Raw genomic sequence first — 15,201 nt, forward strand, 5'->3', positions numbered from 1 at the left:
ACAAAGCAGTCTGCTTGATTGGCACCGCACCCACAAACATTCACTCCCTCCACCACTGACGCACAGTAGCAGCAATGTGTACCATCTACAAGATGCACTGCAGGAATTCATCAAGGCTCCTCAGACAGCACCTTCCAAACCCATGACCGCTACCATCTAGAAGGACAAGATCATCAGACATGGGAACACCACCACCTGGAAGTTCCCCTCTAAGTCACTCATCATCCTAACTTGGAAATGTATCGCCATTCCTTCACTGTCGCTGGGCCTAGATCCTGGAACCCCTTTCCTAACAGCATTGTGGTTGTACCTACACCATATAGACTGCCGCAGTTCAAGAAGGCAGTTCGCCATTAGCTTTTCAAGGGCAACTAGGGATGGGCAATAAATGCTGGCCCAGCCAGCGATGCCCACATCCCATGACTGAATAAGAACAAGATTTCACTACAGATCGTAAAAAGTACTATAATTACATGACTCCTTGTCACAAAATGCCGGAGTTGAGGTGGCAGGGTGTGGTGCCGGAGGTCAAAAGGGCAGGGGGTGGGGTGGTGGTGAGGTGTTGGTGTTGTGGGCGGGGGGTGACCGGGGTGGGGGGGGGGGGGGGGGGGGGGGGGGGGGGGGGGTGGTAAGGCCTGGTTGAGATGGCGGGGGGAGGAGACATCGGGGGAGCAGTAAGGTCTGGTCAGGACAGTGGGTGGGGAGGTGTCCTAGGTCGCGGAGGGGTGAGGTTTGGTTGAGATGGCGGGGGGAGGTGGTGTCGGAGGTCAGGGTGGTGAGGTCTGGTCAGGATGGCGGGGGGAGGGGTGTGGGGTTGGGTAGCAGCTTCAGGCCTTGGTGGGGGGACAGATCGAGTCAGGCTGTGGGGAATCCCATGGGGAGTTGCAAAGCAGGATGGGAAACACCCTGTTGTGGGGGTAGTCAGAGGTGTATGTGGAGTTGGGGGTGTCCTGTGGAGGTTTAGGAGTTGCACAGTCTGTCTTTACAATAGTTACACAGAAGTTAGAAGTGGTTTTGATTCTTCTTTTTCTTAGTGACGATTTGTGTAACACAGCCGGAACCATCCAAAGTTTGCGATTTAAATTGCATTTTCAGACGGTTCCCAGAGCAGGGCAATTGCCCAGAGGAAGTTTGAACTTCTGGGCAATTGCCCTGCAAACCTTTATCTTTGAAGTTCTGAGAGGGGTTCATCAGCGCATCTTTGGGGTGCCTCCAAATCTGACACTGGAGAGCTAGCAAGTTACAGCCTGATATGTCTTCAGGATGGACCACACCTGTTAACTACAATATAACTTTTTAACTGTGACATTGGAGTAAATTCCTAATAAGCATTTCAAATTTTTACTGACAACACACAATTCTATCTAGTGAAGTAACCTATTATGAGGAAACTTATCTGTACCCTTAGAAAGCCTTTGATAGACAAATTCCCTCATCCTCTACCCTAGTGACTTCATAAAAAAACTACCATGTTTATTAGACATGGCTTATCTTTCAGATGCTGTGTTGGGAATTTCTAATGGCCCAGTGATTATAAAAGGCATCTCATCTTTTCTAGGATCTTCCTAATAATGGATGTCAGGTTGATAGGCCTGTAGTTCTCTGGTTCTGACCTGATCCTTTTTCTGAAAATAGGAATTACGTGAGCTAGCTTCTAGTCAAAAGGAACTATCCCTAACTCTATTGAGCTATTTGAAGATACGGGCAGAGGCTCACAGTGTACCTGTCCCATCTCCTTAATCAGCATTTATAGATATTATCTAGGCATTGAGTTTCCCTGGTCTATCCTAAATGACATTACTAAACAGCGTTAAAAGAACAGGTAGTACTGGACAGCCCTCATCTGGAACTAAAGCATCATCAACAGAAGTATATACTGATGCAAAATAATCATTTGGGAGTTTTGCCATGAGCTGAGAATCAAAATGAATCTGCTGTGTAGTGTCCTTGCACTATTCTTCACTTAATGATCTTTTAACATAGCTTTAAAAAGCCTTTGCTGTGATTGCTGCATTTACACACCATCTTCATTTGCAGAGATCTCTTGTCTACTCTTATGGCCATTTTTGTCTTATGTCCATATGTTTTATAATTTGTGTAACATTAAGGTTCCTGCTTGTTGTGGACAGGAGAGGGTTTAATTTAAACAGCCCTGATTTCTCCCCTCTCTATCCATTTGTAAGCAAAAAGGTGTTTTGATTTTGATTTCCCCCTTTATAAGCAGTGGTGTTTTTCCCAACCCCTCAGTTTTGGTGTAATCCAATTTCTATAAATAACCCCGGAGCAAACTCGAGATAGGGTGAACTCAGAGGGTTAGTTTTTTCGCAAAATGCGGGAGGGGATGTCGCTACGTAGCCCCTGTGCTTTCACACAATAAGCGAGATATAGAGAAAAAGACTTAACAGTGCGAAGGCCACACAATAAAGAATTATTGTTTCACATGTGTCCAGAATTGGAGTCCAATGAGGTATTCCTTCACAGAGGTTAACAGGTTGAAAACTGATGCTGCTTTTCCAGTAGACATGACCTCCACGATGGGATAAGCATGCAGAGATGAATTAGTCCTGTAGGCAATGGTATAGAAGTTTAGAATTTTCTAGTAGAAACAGGATAGATCGGGGCCAGGCATTCAACCCTGGATGGAACCCCTTTCCTGAGCTGCTACTTGATAGATGGAAAATGACAGACTGCTTTGCAGCTCCGCATGACAGTATAACTGGTTCTCCCAGCTGCAGGGGGAGGGGAAAGGGAAAGTCACATGACCCCCATTGTCCACTTTGGCTTTGACATACCCTTACGCCCTCACCTCAATGAATTTCGGGCTCGGCACGATGCTGAACTCTTCTTCCGCCGCCTTCGTCTATGTCCTCACTTCTTTGGGCAGGAGTCCTCTCCCCATTCAACAGATCCTTTTGCCTGCCTCCAATATTCTCCCTCCACCTGGACCCCTCCCTCTGGATTTTTACCTGCTCTTAATCTTTTCATTGAGAACTGTCGGCGTGACATCAGTCGCCTCAATTTCTCTGTTCCTCTCACCCACTCTAACCTGTCTCTCTCTCAACTTGCCGCATTCCATTCTCTCAGGTCCAACCCTAACTTTGTCATCAAGGCCGCTGACAAGGGTGGTGCTGTTGTTGCCTGGCGCACTGACCTCTACCTTGCAGAGGCTGAGCGTCAACTCGCAGACACTTCCTCCTACCTCCCCCTGGACCATGACCCCCACCACTGAACATCAAGCCATTGTTTCCAGGACTGTCACTGACCTCATCTCCTCTGGAGATTTCCTTCCACAGCTTCCAACCTCATAGTCTCCCAGCCTCAGACACCCCGCTTCTACCTCCCACCCAAAATCCACAAAGAGGACTGTCCTGGCAGACTGAGTGTGTCAGCCTGTTCCTGCCCCACAGAACTCATTTCTTTCTATCTTGACTCTATTCTCTTTCCCCTTGTCCAGTCACTTCCCACCTACATTCGCGATTCCTCTCGCCCTACATCATATCAACAATTTCCAGTTCCCTGGCCCCAACCACCACCTCTTCACCATGGACATCCAATCCCTCCACACCTCCGTCCCCCACCAGGATGGTCTGAAGGCTCTCCGCTCCTTCCTCGAACAGAGGCCCGAACAATCCCCATCCATCACTACTCTCCTCCGTCTGGTTGAACTTGTTCTCACACTGAACAATTTCTCCTTAAACTCGTCTCTCTTCCTCCAAATAAAAGGTGTGGCTATGGGTACCCGCATGGGCCTCAGTTATGCCTGTCTCTTTATGGGGTATGTGGAACATTCCTTGTTCCAGTCCTACTCCGGCCCCCTCCCACAACTCTTTCTCCAGTACATCAGTGACTGCTTTGGTGCCGCTTCATGTTCTCATCTGGATCTGGAAAAGTTAATTAATTTTGCTTCCAATTTCCACCCCTCCATCATTTTCACATAGTCCATCACTGATACTTCCCTTCCCTTCCTTGACCTCTCAGTCTCAATTTCTGGTGATGGACTGTCCACCAATATTCATTACAAGCCTACCGACTCCCACAACTACCTCGACTACAGCTCCTCACTCCCCCTTTCTGTAAGGATTCCATCCCGTTCTCTCAGTTCCTTCGCCTCTGTCGCATCTGTTCTGCTGATGCCACTTTCCAAAACAGTTCCTCTGACGTGTCTTCCTTCTTCTTTAACCAAGGTTTTCCACCCACGGTGGTTGACAGGGCCCTGAACCATGACCGGCCCATCTCCTGTGCAACCGCCCTCACACCTTCCTCTCCTTCCCGGAACCATGATAGGGTCCCCCTTGTCCTCACTTATCACCCCACCAGCCTCTGCATTCAAAAGATCATCCTCCGCCAACGCCAGCATGATGCCACCGCCAAACGCATCTTCCCTTCACCCCCGCCCCTCCGGTGACTTTTCACGTTTTCACGGGGATCATTCCCTCCGGGACACCCTGATCCATTCCTCCATCACCCCCTATACCTAAATCCCCTCCCACAGCACTTTCCCATGCAATCGCAGAAGGTGTAAGACCTGCCCCTTTACTTCCCCCCCGCCCTCCCTCCTCATCGTCCAAGGGCCCAAACACTCCTTTCAAGTGAAGCAGCATTTCACTTGCACTTCCCTCAATTTAGTCTACTGCATTCGCTGCTTCCAATGCGGTCTCCTCTACATTTGAGACCAAACGCAGACTGGGTGACCGCTTTGCGGAACACCTTCGGTCTGTACTCAAGCATGACCCAGACCTCCCTGTCGCTTGCCATTTCAACACACCACCCTGCTCTCATGCCCACGTGTCGGTCCTTGGCCTGCTGCAATGTTCCAGTGAAGCTCAATGCAAACTGCAGGAGCAGCACCTCTTCTTCCTACAAGGCACTTTACAGTCTTCCGGACTTAATATTGAGTTCAACAATTTCAGATCATGAACTCTCTCCTCCATCCCCGCTCCCTTTCCGATTTCCCCCTTTTTCCAATAATTTATACTTTTTTTTAAACAATATATTTTTTCCTTTTCCCTCCTATTTTTAAACTTATTTCGATCTGTTGTTTCATCTCCACCTTTTAGCCCATTTCGATCCCTTCCCCCCACCCCACCCGCACTAGGGCCATCTGCCACTAGCTTGCTTCCCTTAATGTCCTCATTATCACATCTTTGGCAGTCTCTTCTTGGCCTCCACCTATCACTGGTCCCATATTGAGCTCTCCTGTCCCACCCCCTTCTACCAGCTTATATTTCATCTCATTTCTACATGTCTTAGTTCTGATGAAGGGTCATACGGACTCGAAACGTCCCTCTCCACAGATGCTGTCAGACCTGCTGAGTTTTTCCAGGTATTTATTTATTTATTTATTTTTTGTTGTGTATATTCCTTTCTCTGGATTCCTGAGATTGTTAATGTTAGAACAATTAAGAATTTGAAAGGGAGGTTGCAGGGTCCTTTGTCCTCATAGACAACTCAGCTCCAGTTGGCCAGGCTTGGTTTATGAAATTGAGATGGCCTTTGCATAATTTCCTTTGAATTTGGTCTCTGCAGTTCATAGGGTCATTAGCGTCTCTTCAGAGACAATGAGGCGCAAATTTCTTCAATGCTGTCAGATTAGCTCCTATCGTTTGAAGGTCACAGCCAGACATGACTTCAGTCATTTTAAAAGGTCATTGTCCCGTTTTAAAACTTTACGAATTAGCCATGATGATATTTTAAATAAATATAGTGTGAATTCTTAGCCCTGTTACATTTCTGCAGAAGTTTGTGTGAAGGATAAACATGTAAACTATTTCACAGTTGCTGCTCTGAGAATCTTCAATGTTTACTAATTCTGGTCTATTTGTATTTGAATAATTCAGGGTCCTGTGAAGGCTTCAATCCAAGAAGGCGTTCTACCTGATTTTCCACTGTATCATAACAAACTACAGTTTCCTCCCTCAGGACTGGCCAATCTCAGTCTCTCACTCAGTATCCTTTCATTAGATTGTATATGGAGCTGAAGCCTCTGCCTTAACAGCATTGAATTGACACTAGTTATTTTTTATGATTTGTGTTACAGGATGTTGCTTCCCTTTATACATTGGAATAATGTGAATAGCTGGGCCTCAGGGCACTTTGGTATTTGTGCAGGTTTAGTCGAGGACATTTTCACATCTTTTCATGCTTTTAGAAAGAATTATTTGAACTCTAGTCGCCATGCCTGGAAATGTACCTGCCAGCTCTGAGTGTTCACTGATTCACCACCATATGCCCCAGCTCATGTCAATGCACCCATCCTAAACTGTCATAGTAGCAGTAACAAATATACATCATTAATTAAAATCACTCAAAATGCAAGCAGTTTCAGATCCCAAAATGGCTGTTTAGATAATGGCAATATATTACTGAGCTACACAGATCCGAAAGCCCCAGCTGTGATCCCTGATCTGTGTTGAGTGCAATGATCTGATCTGGGATACTGTAAGGGTGCTAATTGGTATAAATAGTCCATTCATCAAGTCATTAATATGGATTGTAAATAGTTGAGGACCCGCACTGATCTCTGTGGCATTCCATTTGTTACGGTTTGACCACCCTGAAAATGACCCACTTATCCTGATTCCTGTTTCCTGTTAGTTAGCCAATCTTCTATCCATGCTAATATATCACCACAGCACCATGAGCCCTTGTCTTGTGCAGTAACCTTTTGTGTGGCACCTTAACGGGTGCGTTTTGGCGATTCATACACATCACATCCACTGGTTCCCCTGCTTGTTACATCCTCAAAGAACTCTAATACATTTATCAAACATGATTCCCCCTTCACAAAAGCGTGTTGACTTTGCCTGATGATATTATATAGGACTAGAGTAACCTGCTTGCATTTGTATGCAATGCTTCCATTGATAAAGTCAAAGATCTTTTATGCTTTAACAGCTTTTTCAACTTGCTCCTCACCTTTGATTTGTGCAAGTAAACCCCCAAGTTTCCAGGAACACTGCAACGTCAGATTTGCAAATGGGAAATGGTCACTTGGGGATGCAGATAGTGCCCACTGGAGCCAGATTCCAGTAAGGAGGCCTGAATCCCTGGTGGCAGATGTGAAAAGAGGTTAAAATTGGCCATAAAATGTTATTTGATTCTTCATCTCTGTTTGACAGATATGCTACATTGTTTTCACATTTGACTGTAAATAGACCTGGCCTGACCCCTTTTAAGGTAATTGACGCATTTGGTTTTACTGGTGAACAATACTGTTCCTTCTTAGTAAACAAATTAAGTTTCTTTAAAAGAAGGACACTGTTTCTGGACAACTAGGAACCAATTATTAAATTAAAACTTTGTAGCGATGTACAAACGGTGCTCCTCATTGTATGAAGCACTTTTGAGTGTTGGGATTAGCTCTTTAACAGTGAAGAGATAAGCCAGCAGTGGGGAGACTTTGATAGAGCTGCTTTTTAAGTAGACTTGTTTTCAATCCTTAACCTGCACGACCAGATCCCTTTGAATACTATCTCTTCAATTTAGCTATGCACCTCACCACACCACGGGTAAGTTGCTATTGCAGAATGTGAGGCGGCACTATTTAAAGGACAGGATAATCCTGCTGCCTGTGTCTTTCACCCACCACCAACAATTTTGGCATGTCCTCTGTTGTGGTGGTTGCAGGAGGTATCTAAGCTATAACACTTTGGCCCCACAAGACCAATAATTTGTCCCATGAAGGCAAGGCATCTCCATTCTAATGATTGCATAAATTTTACAACACAGAAATAGGTCTAACATCAGATGTGCCACATAAGCTTCCTCTCAACCTCCATAATATCTTGCAATTTCACCCCTACCTAACATTACCAGTTGCTGCAACCCCATCTATGCTTCATTAACTCTCTAGATTTAACGATTCCAAATGTCTCCCAGCTCCCACACTACAAAACTTGAGCTCGTCCAAAGCTCTGTTATGTATATCCTAACTAGCACCAAGTCCATTCATCCATTCCCACAGTGCTCAGTGTTTTCAAATCCCACTATGGCCTTGCCCCTCCCTATCTCTATAACCTCCTCCAGCTCTACAACCTTCCGAGTTATCTGCACTCCTTTTGTTCTGGCCTCTTGAGCATCTCTGATTTTAATCGCTCCAATATTTGTATAACCTCTGATGTTGTACCATCCTTAAATTTTTTGTACTTTCTCCAATATCTCTATGTCCTTTTTTTTATAACACTGAGACCTCAACAGTGAAAAGTACTCTGATCTAACCAAGGTTCGGAACAATCAGTCATTACATGCCATTCTGCCCATCGAGCCCTTGCCCGGTCTCTAGAGCAACCCATTAGTCTAATTCCCTTGCTGTATTCCCACATGTCCTGCAAGTTTCTTTCAAGTGCCCACCCAATTTCCTTTTGAAATCATTCATAATGGCTGTGCCTTCAGCTGCGTGAGTCCTAAGCTCTGGAATTTCCTCCCTAAACCCCTCCACCTTTATCTCTCTTCTCCGTTAAGACACTCCTTGAAATCAACCTCTGACCAAACATCTGCTTCTCTGTCCTAGTATGGCACATGCCACATTTTGTTTGAAAGGGTTTCTGTGAAGCACCCTGGGACATTTTATTGCAGTGATGGTATATAAATACAAATTGTTGTGGTACTTCATCTCACCCTATTAGCAAATCATTTTATTCTTCCTGAAGTACTGATTTAGCTTCCCCTTATTAGAATCTGTGGTAATTGACTCAACTGTTCCATGTGGCAACAAGTTCCATATTCTCACCATTCAAGAGCAATGATTTGTATTTATGTAATGCCTTTTAATGTAATAAAACATCCCACGCTTCACAGAGCATTATAAAGCACAGTCTGACACTGAACCATCTAAGGAGGTACGAGGGCAAATGGCCAAAAGCTTGGTCAAAGTAGGTTTTAAAGAATGTCTTAAAGGAGGAAAGTGTGATGAGAGGTTTAGGGAGTGAATTCCAGAGCTTAGTGCCTAGCCAAGTGAAAGCACTGAAACCAATGGTGGAGCAATTGAAATTGGGATGCTCAAAAGACTCTAATTAGATGAGCAATATATTAGATATTTGATCATTGTGGTTGCTGCAGGAGATTATTGAGATATGGATGAGCGAGGGGCAAAAGGAGTTTGAAAACAAGGATGCAAATCTTAAAATCAAGGTGTTGTGTGACTGGGAACCAATGTAGGTCGGCGGATGCAGTGGTGATAGGTGAAGGGAACTTGGTGCGAGTAAGGACATGGGCAGCAGACTTTTGGATGACCTTAAGTTTACCTCAAGTAGAATGTGAGAAGCTGGTCAGGAGTGGGTTGGAATAATCAATCCCAGAGGTAACACAAGCATGAATGAGGATTTCAGCAGCAGATGAGCTAAGACAGGGCCTGGGATGGGTGATGTTGCAGAGGTGGAATTAGGTGGTCTAAATGATGGTGTGAATTTGTGGTGGGGAAACTCAGGATCAAATATGACACCAATTTGCAAAGTAGTTTCTCCTGAATTCCTTAGTGAATTTATTATTGACTATCTTATTTATGGCCTATGTTTCTGATTATCCACAAGTAGAAATATCTTCTCTGTCTACCCAATCAATTTCTTTCATATTTTTTAAAGATTTCTATCGGGTTTTCACTAAAGTTTTAGACTTGGCAATCAGAAGCATAATTTCTATATTTGCAGACAACACCAAGTTGGGGATGTAGTTAACACAGATAATTGTGACAAATTATAGGAAAACATTAATCAATTAACATTAATCAATTTACAAAATGGGCGTTTAATTGGAATTGGAATTTTATGTACAGATGAATTGAAGTATAGGTAAGTATGAGGTGGTATATTTTGGTAGGAATATAGGAAGAATAAAGAGGCCACGTACTGCATGGATTAATAAGAGCCTGAATGGAGTAGAGGAGCAAAAGGATCTAGCGGTACAAGTTCACAAATCACTAAAAGTAGTGACGTAGGTTAATTAAACTCTTTAGCAAACCTAGCAATAGGGCTTATTTCTAGAGGTACATAATTAAAAAACCAAATTAAGGCAGACAAAGAAAAGCTGTTCCCAGATTTCAGGTTTTAGGCAAAAATGCAGGGGTTGTGAGAAAAAACTTTTTTTTAACACAGCAAGTGGGAATGAACTGGATCTCTGCCTACTGAGCGTGGTGAAAGCTGAGACCATATATGATTTCCATAGGAAATTGGGTGGGCACTTAAGAGTAGTAAACTTACAGATTGTGGGAATACAGCTAGGAAATTAGACTAATTAGATTACTCAACAGAGAGCTGGCATGGACTCAATGGGCAGAGTGACTCTAACTCTGATTGTATAGAGCCTTGGTTAGACCAAATTTGGAGTACTTTTCACAGTTCTGGTCTCCATGTTATGAAAATGAATATTGAGTCATTGGAGAAGATACAAAGAAAATTTACGAGAATGACACAACAGCTGAGAGGTTACACAAATTGGAAAGACCAAACATGCTGGTGCTTGGCTGGTTGCACTCCTGCCTCTGATTCAGAGTGGGTTCAAGTCCCACTCTATGGCCGGAATTTTTCACAGACATGGCGGCACCAGCCACCAGCTGGAAAGTCTGATCTGAGCTTACCTCCGCCGGGCTGGGAAGCCACAGCCAGATTTTAAGGTTGTCAGGCAGTTAATTGCCTGAGGTCGTGGCTTCCACCTCCATCTGGGAGGAAGTCCTACTTCCAAGAGGTGCTGACCAATCAGAGGTACGGCAGCTCTCCAGTCCAGCCAGGAGCCATGGGAGAGGCAGGATAATAAGGTAAGTTGGGGCAACTTCTCAAGGCAGGCCCAGAACCGAGAGGTGGGCTAGGGGAGAGTGGGGAGCAAGGGAGGTGGCCATTTCTATTCAGGGGACCCTGCATTGGGTAATACCCCAACACCACTCTCCCCCACCCACCCACCGAGTCTGCAGTCAGGGGCCAGAATTTACCTGGTAAAATATCAATGGTGCTGGTGATGGGAGGAGGCCCTTAAGGGCCTCAATTGGCCCAAGAGCCAGTGGGTCACTCATAACCTAGCCAGCTGCTGAAACTCTAGTGCAGGCAGTAGGTATCCACACCCCAGCACCCTGCCATCATGCCACCTAATTTTATACCTCCATTCCACCTGCCAGCCCCCTCTGAAGTTGTGTGGCAGGGGAGGGATGGGATTGTGTAGTATTGCAGCTTATGACTTGAGCACAGAAATTAAGGTCGGCACTTCAGAGCAATACTGAGTAAGTTCTACACTGTTGCAGGTGCCATTTTTCAGATGAGACTTCAAACAGCGGTCCTGTCTGCTCTTTCAGATGGGTGTAAAAGATCCCATGGTACGATGAGCAGGAGATTCATCCCCAGCATCCTGGTTAATATTTATTCCACAGTCAACATTGGATTTTGTGTACATTGCTATTTGTGGGAGCTTACTGTGCACAAATTGGCTGGCATGCTTCCTACATTACAACAGTGACTACATTTCAAAAGCACTTCAATGGCTGTAAAGCACTTTGACACATCCTGTCATTGTGAAAGGTGTTTTCATAAACTCAAGTTTTTCTTTCTGGGGAAAAAAAGAGAACTCTTGAGAGTGACCTGATCAATGTTTTAAAATTCTGAAGGTGTTTGAATAGAATAGATGTAGAAAAAATGTTTCCATTTATAGGGCATTCGAAACTAGGGACCATAAATATAAGAGGGATAATAAATCCATGAGCGAATTCATGAGAAGCTTCTTTACCCGGAGTATGGTTAGAATGTGTAGCTCACCACCACAGGGAGTAGCTGAGGTGACTGGTATAGCATTTAAAGAGAATCTGGATAAACATCAGGAAGAATAGAATAAATGGGTACACTGATAAGTGTTAGATGAAGAGAAGTGTTGAGGCTTGTCTGGGGCATCAACGCTAGCGTGGACCAGATAGGGGGGATGGCCTGTTCTGTCAATTCGATGTAGGTTGCCCTCTGTGTCTTTTTGAGCAAACATCCCCAGCCTGTTCAGTCTTTCCTGATAACTGCACTCTCAGTTCTGGTATCATCCTTGTAACACTTTTATTTATATTTACCCACTGCTTCCATATCCATTTTGTAAGATGGAGATGAAAACTGTACACAGAAGACTCTCTATAAGTTTAACATAGCTTCTCTGTTTTTCAATAGTATTCCTCATGAAACAAACCCCAGAACTTTGCATTCTTTCTAACATTTTTTAATCTGAGCTACTGCTTTTGATGTTTTTTAAATCTTTGTCCCTAAATCCCTTGCCCCTCTACACCATTTAGATTCTTAAAGGACTTTGTGGCCTCCCTATTCCTCCTACAAACACCTCACCATTATGTTGAAATTAATTTTCCATTTACATGCCCTTTCTGAGAGTTTATTAGTATCTTGTATTTTGTCAGTCTTCATTGGTATAATGGCAAAATACTGCAGATGTTGGAATCTGAAACAAAAAGTGCTGTAAAAACTCAGCAGGTCTGACATCATATAAAGAGTGAAAGACAAAGTTAATGTTTCAAGTCCATATGACTCTTCTTCAGAGCTAAGAGAAGTGGAAATGTGGTGAAATATATACTGTATAATGGTGGGGGGGGTGTAGAGATGGTGAAGCTGGATAGAAGGGCAGGCCTGCTCAATTCCCTAAACAGTATAAATTTCACCACACTTTTACTTTCCTCTAGCTCTGAAGAAGAGACATATGGACTCAAAACGTTAACTCTGTCTTTCACTCCTCATATGCTGTCAGACCTGCTGAGTTTTTCCAGCACTTTTTGTTTTTGTTAGTATAAACTACACCAAAAATTTGGTGTCACTTCCAAGTTGAAATTGCTTCAGTTTCTTGAGTTTAACTCATTCATGTAAATTGTGAACAACAGTGGTCTCATTATCAATCCCTGTGAAACACCACTTCTCTAGTCTGAGTAAATACTAAACAGAGTGGTGTATCTAGTGGTATTTGAGACACTGCCTATTTTTTCCACAACTGAATTTAAAGATTGTGCTCTGAGTTGTTTCTGTAACAAAGCCCCCTTTTCACATGGGCAAATTTGAAACCTCACTCTACTCGCTATGTGGAGAACTGGAAGTACTGTGAATGTCAATTAAATAGTCAGGAGTTGGAACTTTGCTATCCTGCTTGCCAGGGATGTCTGGAGTGGAGCTCGGAAGGAAATGCTTCAACTGTGTCAAACCTCACTCCTGCTGTTCCACCATTAGTGGTAAATCCCAAGGCTTATTGGTGTCTTTGGCTTGAGATGTGTGCAAATTGATGGGAACGTTCAAACTTTGTTCCCCCACCACCCCTCTCAAAGCTTCCTGTTACACACAGAATGAATGTTCCTGTCCTCTGATTTTACATTATGATTTGATGCCAGTCATGCACTTTGTTCTCTCTCCATTTTACTTTAAGTCGCTAAGGTGAACATTTTTAGCAGAATTGAAAACAGCTGGGGAATCTCCCATGTCTCAAATACCATACAAAGCAGTATTTTTGCTTTGATTCAGTCGTCCATTTTCTCTTCTCCACTCGGAAAAATGTTTGGCCCTCTTTATTACCGTACGTCAGAGTACCATTTTTCCCTTTCTTATTCCAGCTGTCCTGTGCAAATCAGCTGAAAGACTGAAGCCATTGACTTCAGAGCCCACCACAAACTCAGTTCCCTCACCACTGACTCCATCTCTCTCCCTGACCACTGAGGCTGAAGCAGCCTAAGAGCAACCTTTGATACTATTTTACCCTGAGCTGAAATTCTGACCACACATCTTCCCTGTCACCAAGATCACTGACTTCTATCACTAACATTGGCTGTCTCTGCCCCTGCCTCAGCCTATTTGCTGCCGAAACAATTCTTCATGCCTTGATACCTCCAGACTTGACTATTCCAACAACTTTAGGTCGTGAGCTCCCTCCCCCATCCCCACCCCCTTTCTGTTTTCCCCCTTCCTTTTTTTTTCCCATAAATTATATAGATTTTCCTTTTCCCACCTATTTCCATTATTTTTAAATATTTTAAAATCTTTTATGCTCTCCCCACCCCCACTAGAGCTATACCTTGAGTGCCCTACCATCCATCCTTAATTAGCACATTCGTTTAGATAATATCACCAACTTTAACTTTAACACCTATGTGTTCTTTTGTTCTATTGTTGTTGACATCTTTTGATGATCTGCTTCTATCACTGCTTGTTTGTCCCTACAAATACACCCCCACTCCACTTTTCTCTCTCTCTCTCTCTCTCTCTCTCTCTCTTTCTCTCTCTCTCTCTCTCTCCGCCCCCCCACACACACACACCTCAAACCAGCTTATATTTCAACTCTTTCTTGGACTCGAACTCAAGTTCTGTCGAAGGGTCATGAGGACTCGAAACGTCAACTCTTTTCTTCTCCACCGATGCTGCCAGGCCTGCTGAGTTTTTCCAGGTAATTCTGTTTTTGTTTTGGATTTCCAGCATCCGCAGTTTTTTTGTTTTTATATTGACTATTCCAATGCTCTCCAGGCTGGCCTCCCACCCACCTTGCACCTTCTGTAAACTTGAGCTTATCCAAAATTATTGCTTAACTTGTATCAAGTCTCTTTCAGCCATCACTCTGTGCTCAATGATCTACATCAGCTCCCAGTCCAACACAGCCTCCATTTTTAAAATCTCTCTTTTTTCAGATCCCTTTCTGACCATGCACATCCTCATCTCCATAACAATAACAATCCCGAGCGCTACAGCCCTCTGAGATTCTCTGTGCTCCTGCAATTCTGAGTTCTTGCATTAGCCCCATCATTGGTGGCCACATCTTCAGCTAACAAGGCTGCAAGATGTGGAATTCCTTCCCTAAACCTCTCCAATCCCTACTTCTCTTTTCCTTCTCTAAGATTTAACCAAGTTTTTATCATCTGTCCTAATATCCCCTTATGTAGCTTGGTGCCAAGTTTTGTTTGATATTCACTCCTGTGAAGGCCTTTGGAATGTTTACCATGTTAAAGGTGCTATATAAGTACAAATAGTTGTTAACAGTTCTTTTTGTCTTCAGTTAATAATGACAGCAATGGATGTTTGAAAGTGAAGTTGCTGATGCAAATGTGGGCCGCAAGAATGATATTTAATTGGTTTTGCTGCCTTTACCTATTTGGAAACAGTGAGGAACAAGTGCTTCACAGAACTGTTTGGGAGATTACACAATACAGCCTGTGATAGGATTCTTTACACAGTCTGCAAGGGGTTATTCCCTGTGCTCTTCATTGTGCTC

The 15,201-nt window shown here is 43.8% G+C and overlaps 1 protein-coding gene across 6 annotated transcripts in view; it reads left to right on the forward strand.

Moving 5' to 3' along the window:
• Window positions 1-15,201, forward strand: part of smpd4 (sphingomyelin phosphodiesterase 4) — a 72,880-nt gene that overhangs the window by 9,434 nt on the left and 48,245 nt on the right. For all 6 annotated transcript variants that reach the window (XM_041202736.1, XM_041202735.1, XM_041202737.1 and 3 more), the window contains exons 5-6: window positions 5,838-5,946; window positions 7,456-7,508. In XM_041202736.1, coding sequence (XP_041058670.1) covers window positions 5,838-5,946; window positions 7,456-7,508 — 162 coding nt within the window. The remainder of the gene's footprint in view (window positions 1-5,837; window positions 5,947-7,455; window positions 7,509-15,201) is intronic.

This window comes from Carcharodon carcharias, chromosome 13 (assembly GCF_017639515.1).
Source record: "Carcharodon carcharias isolate sCarCar2 chromosome 13, sCarCar2.pri, whole genome shotgun sequence".
In the NCBI taxonomy this organism is placed as follows: Eukaryota; Metazoa; Chordata; class Chondrichthyes; order Lamniformes; family Lamnidae; genus Carcharodon; species Carcharodon carcharias.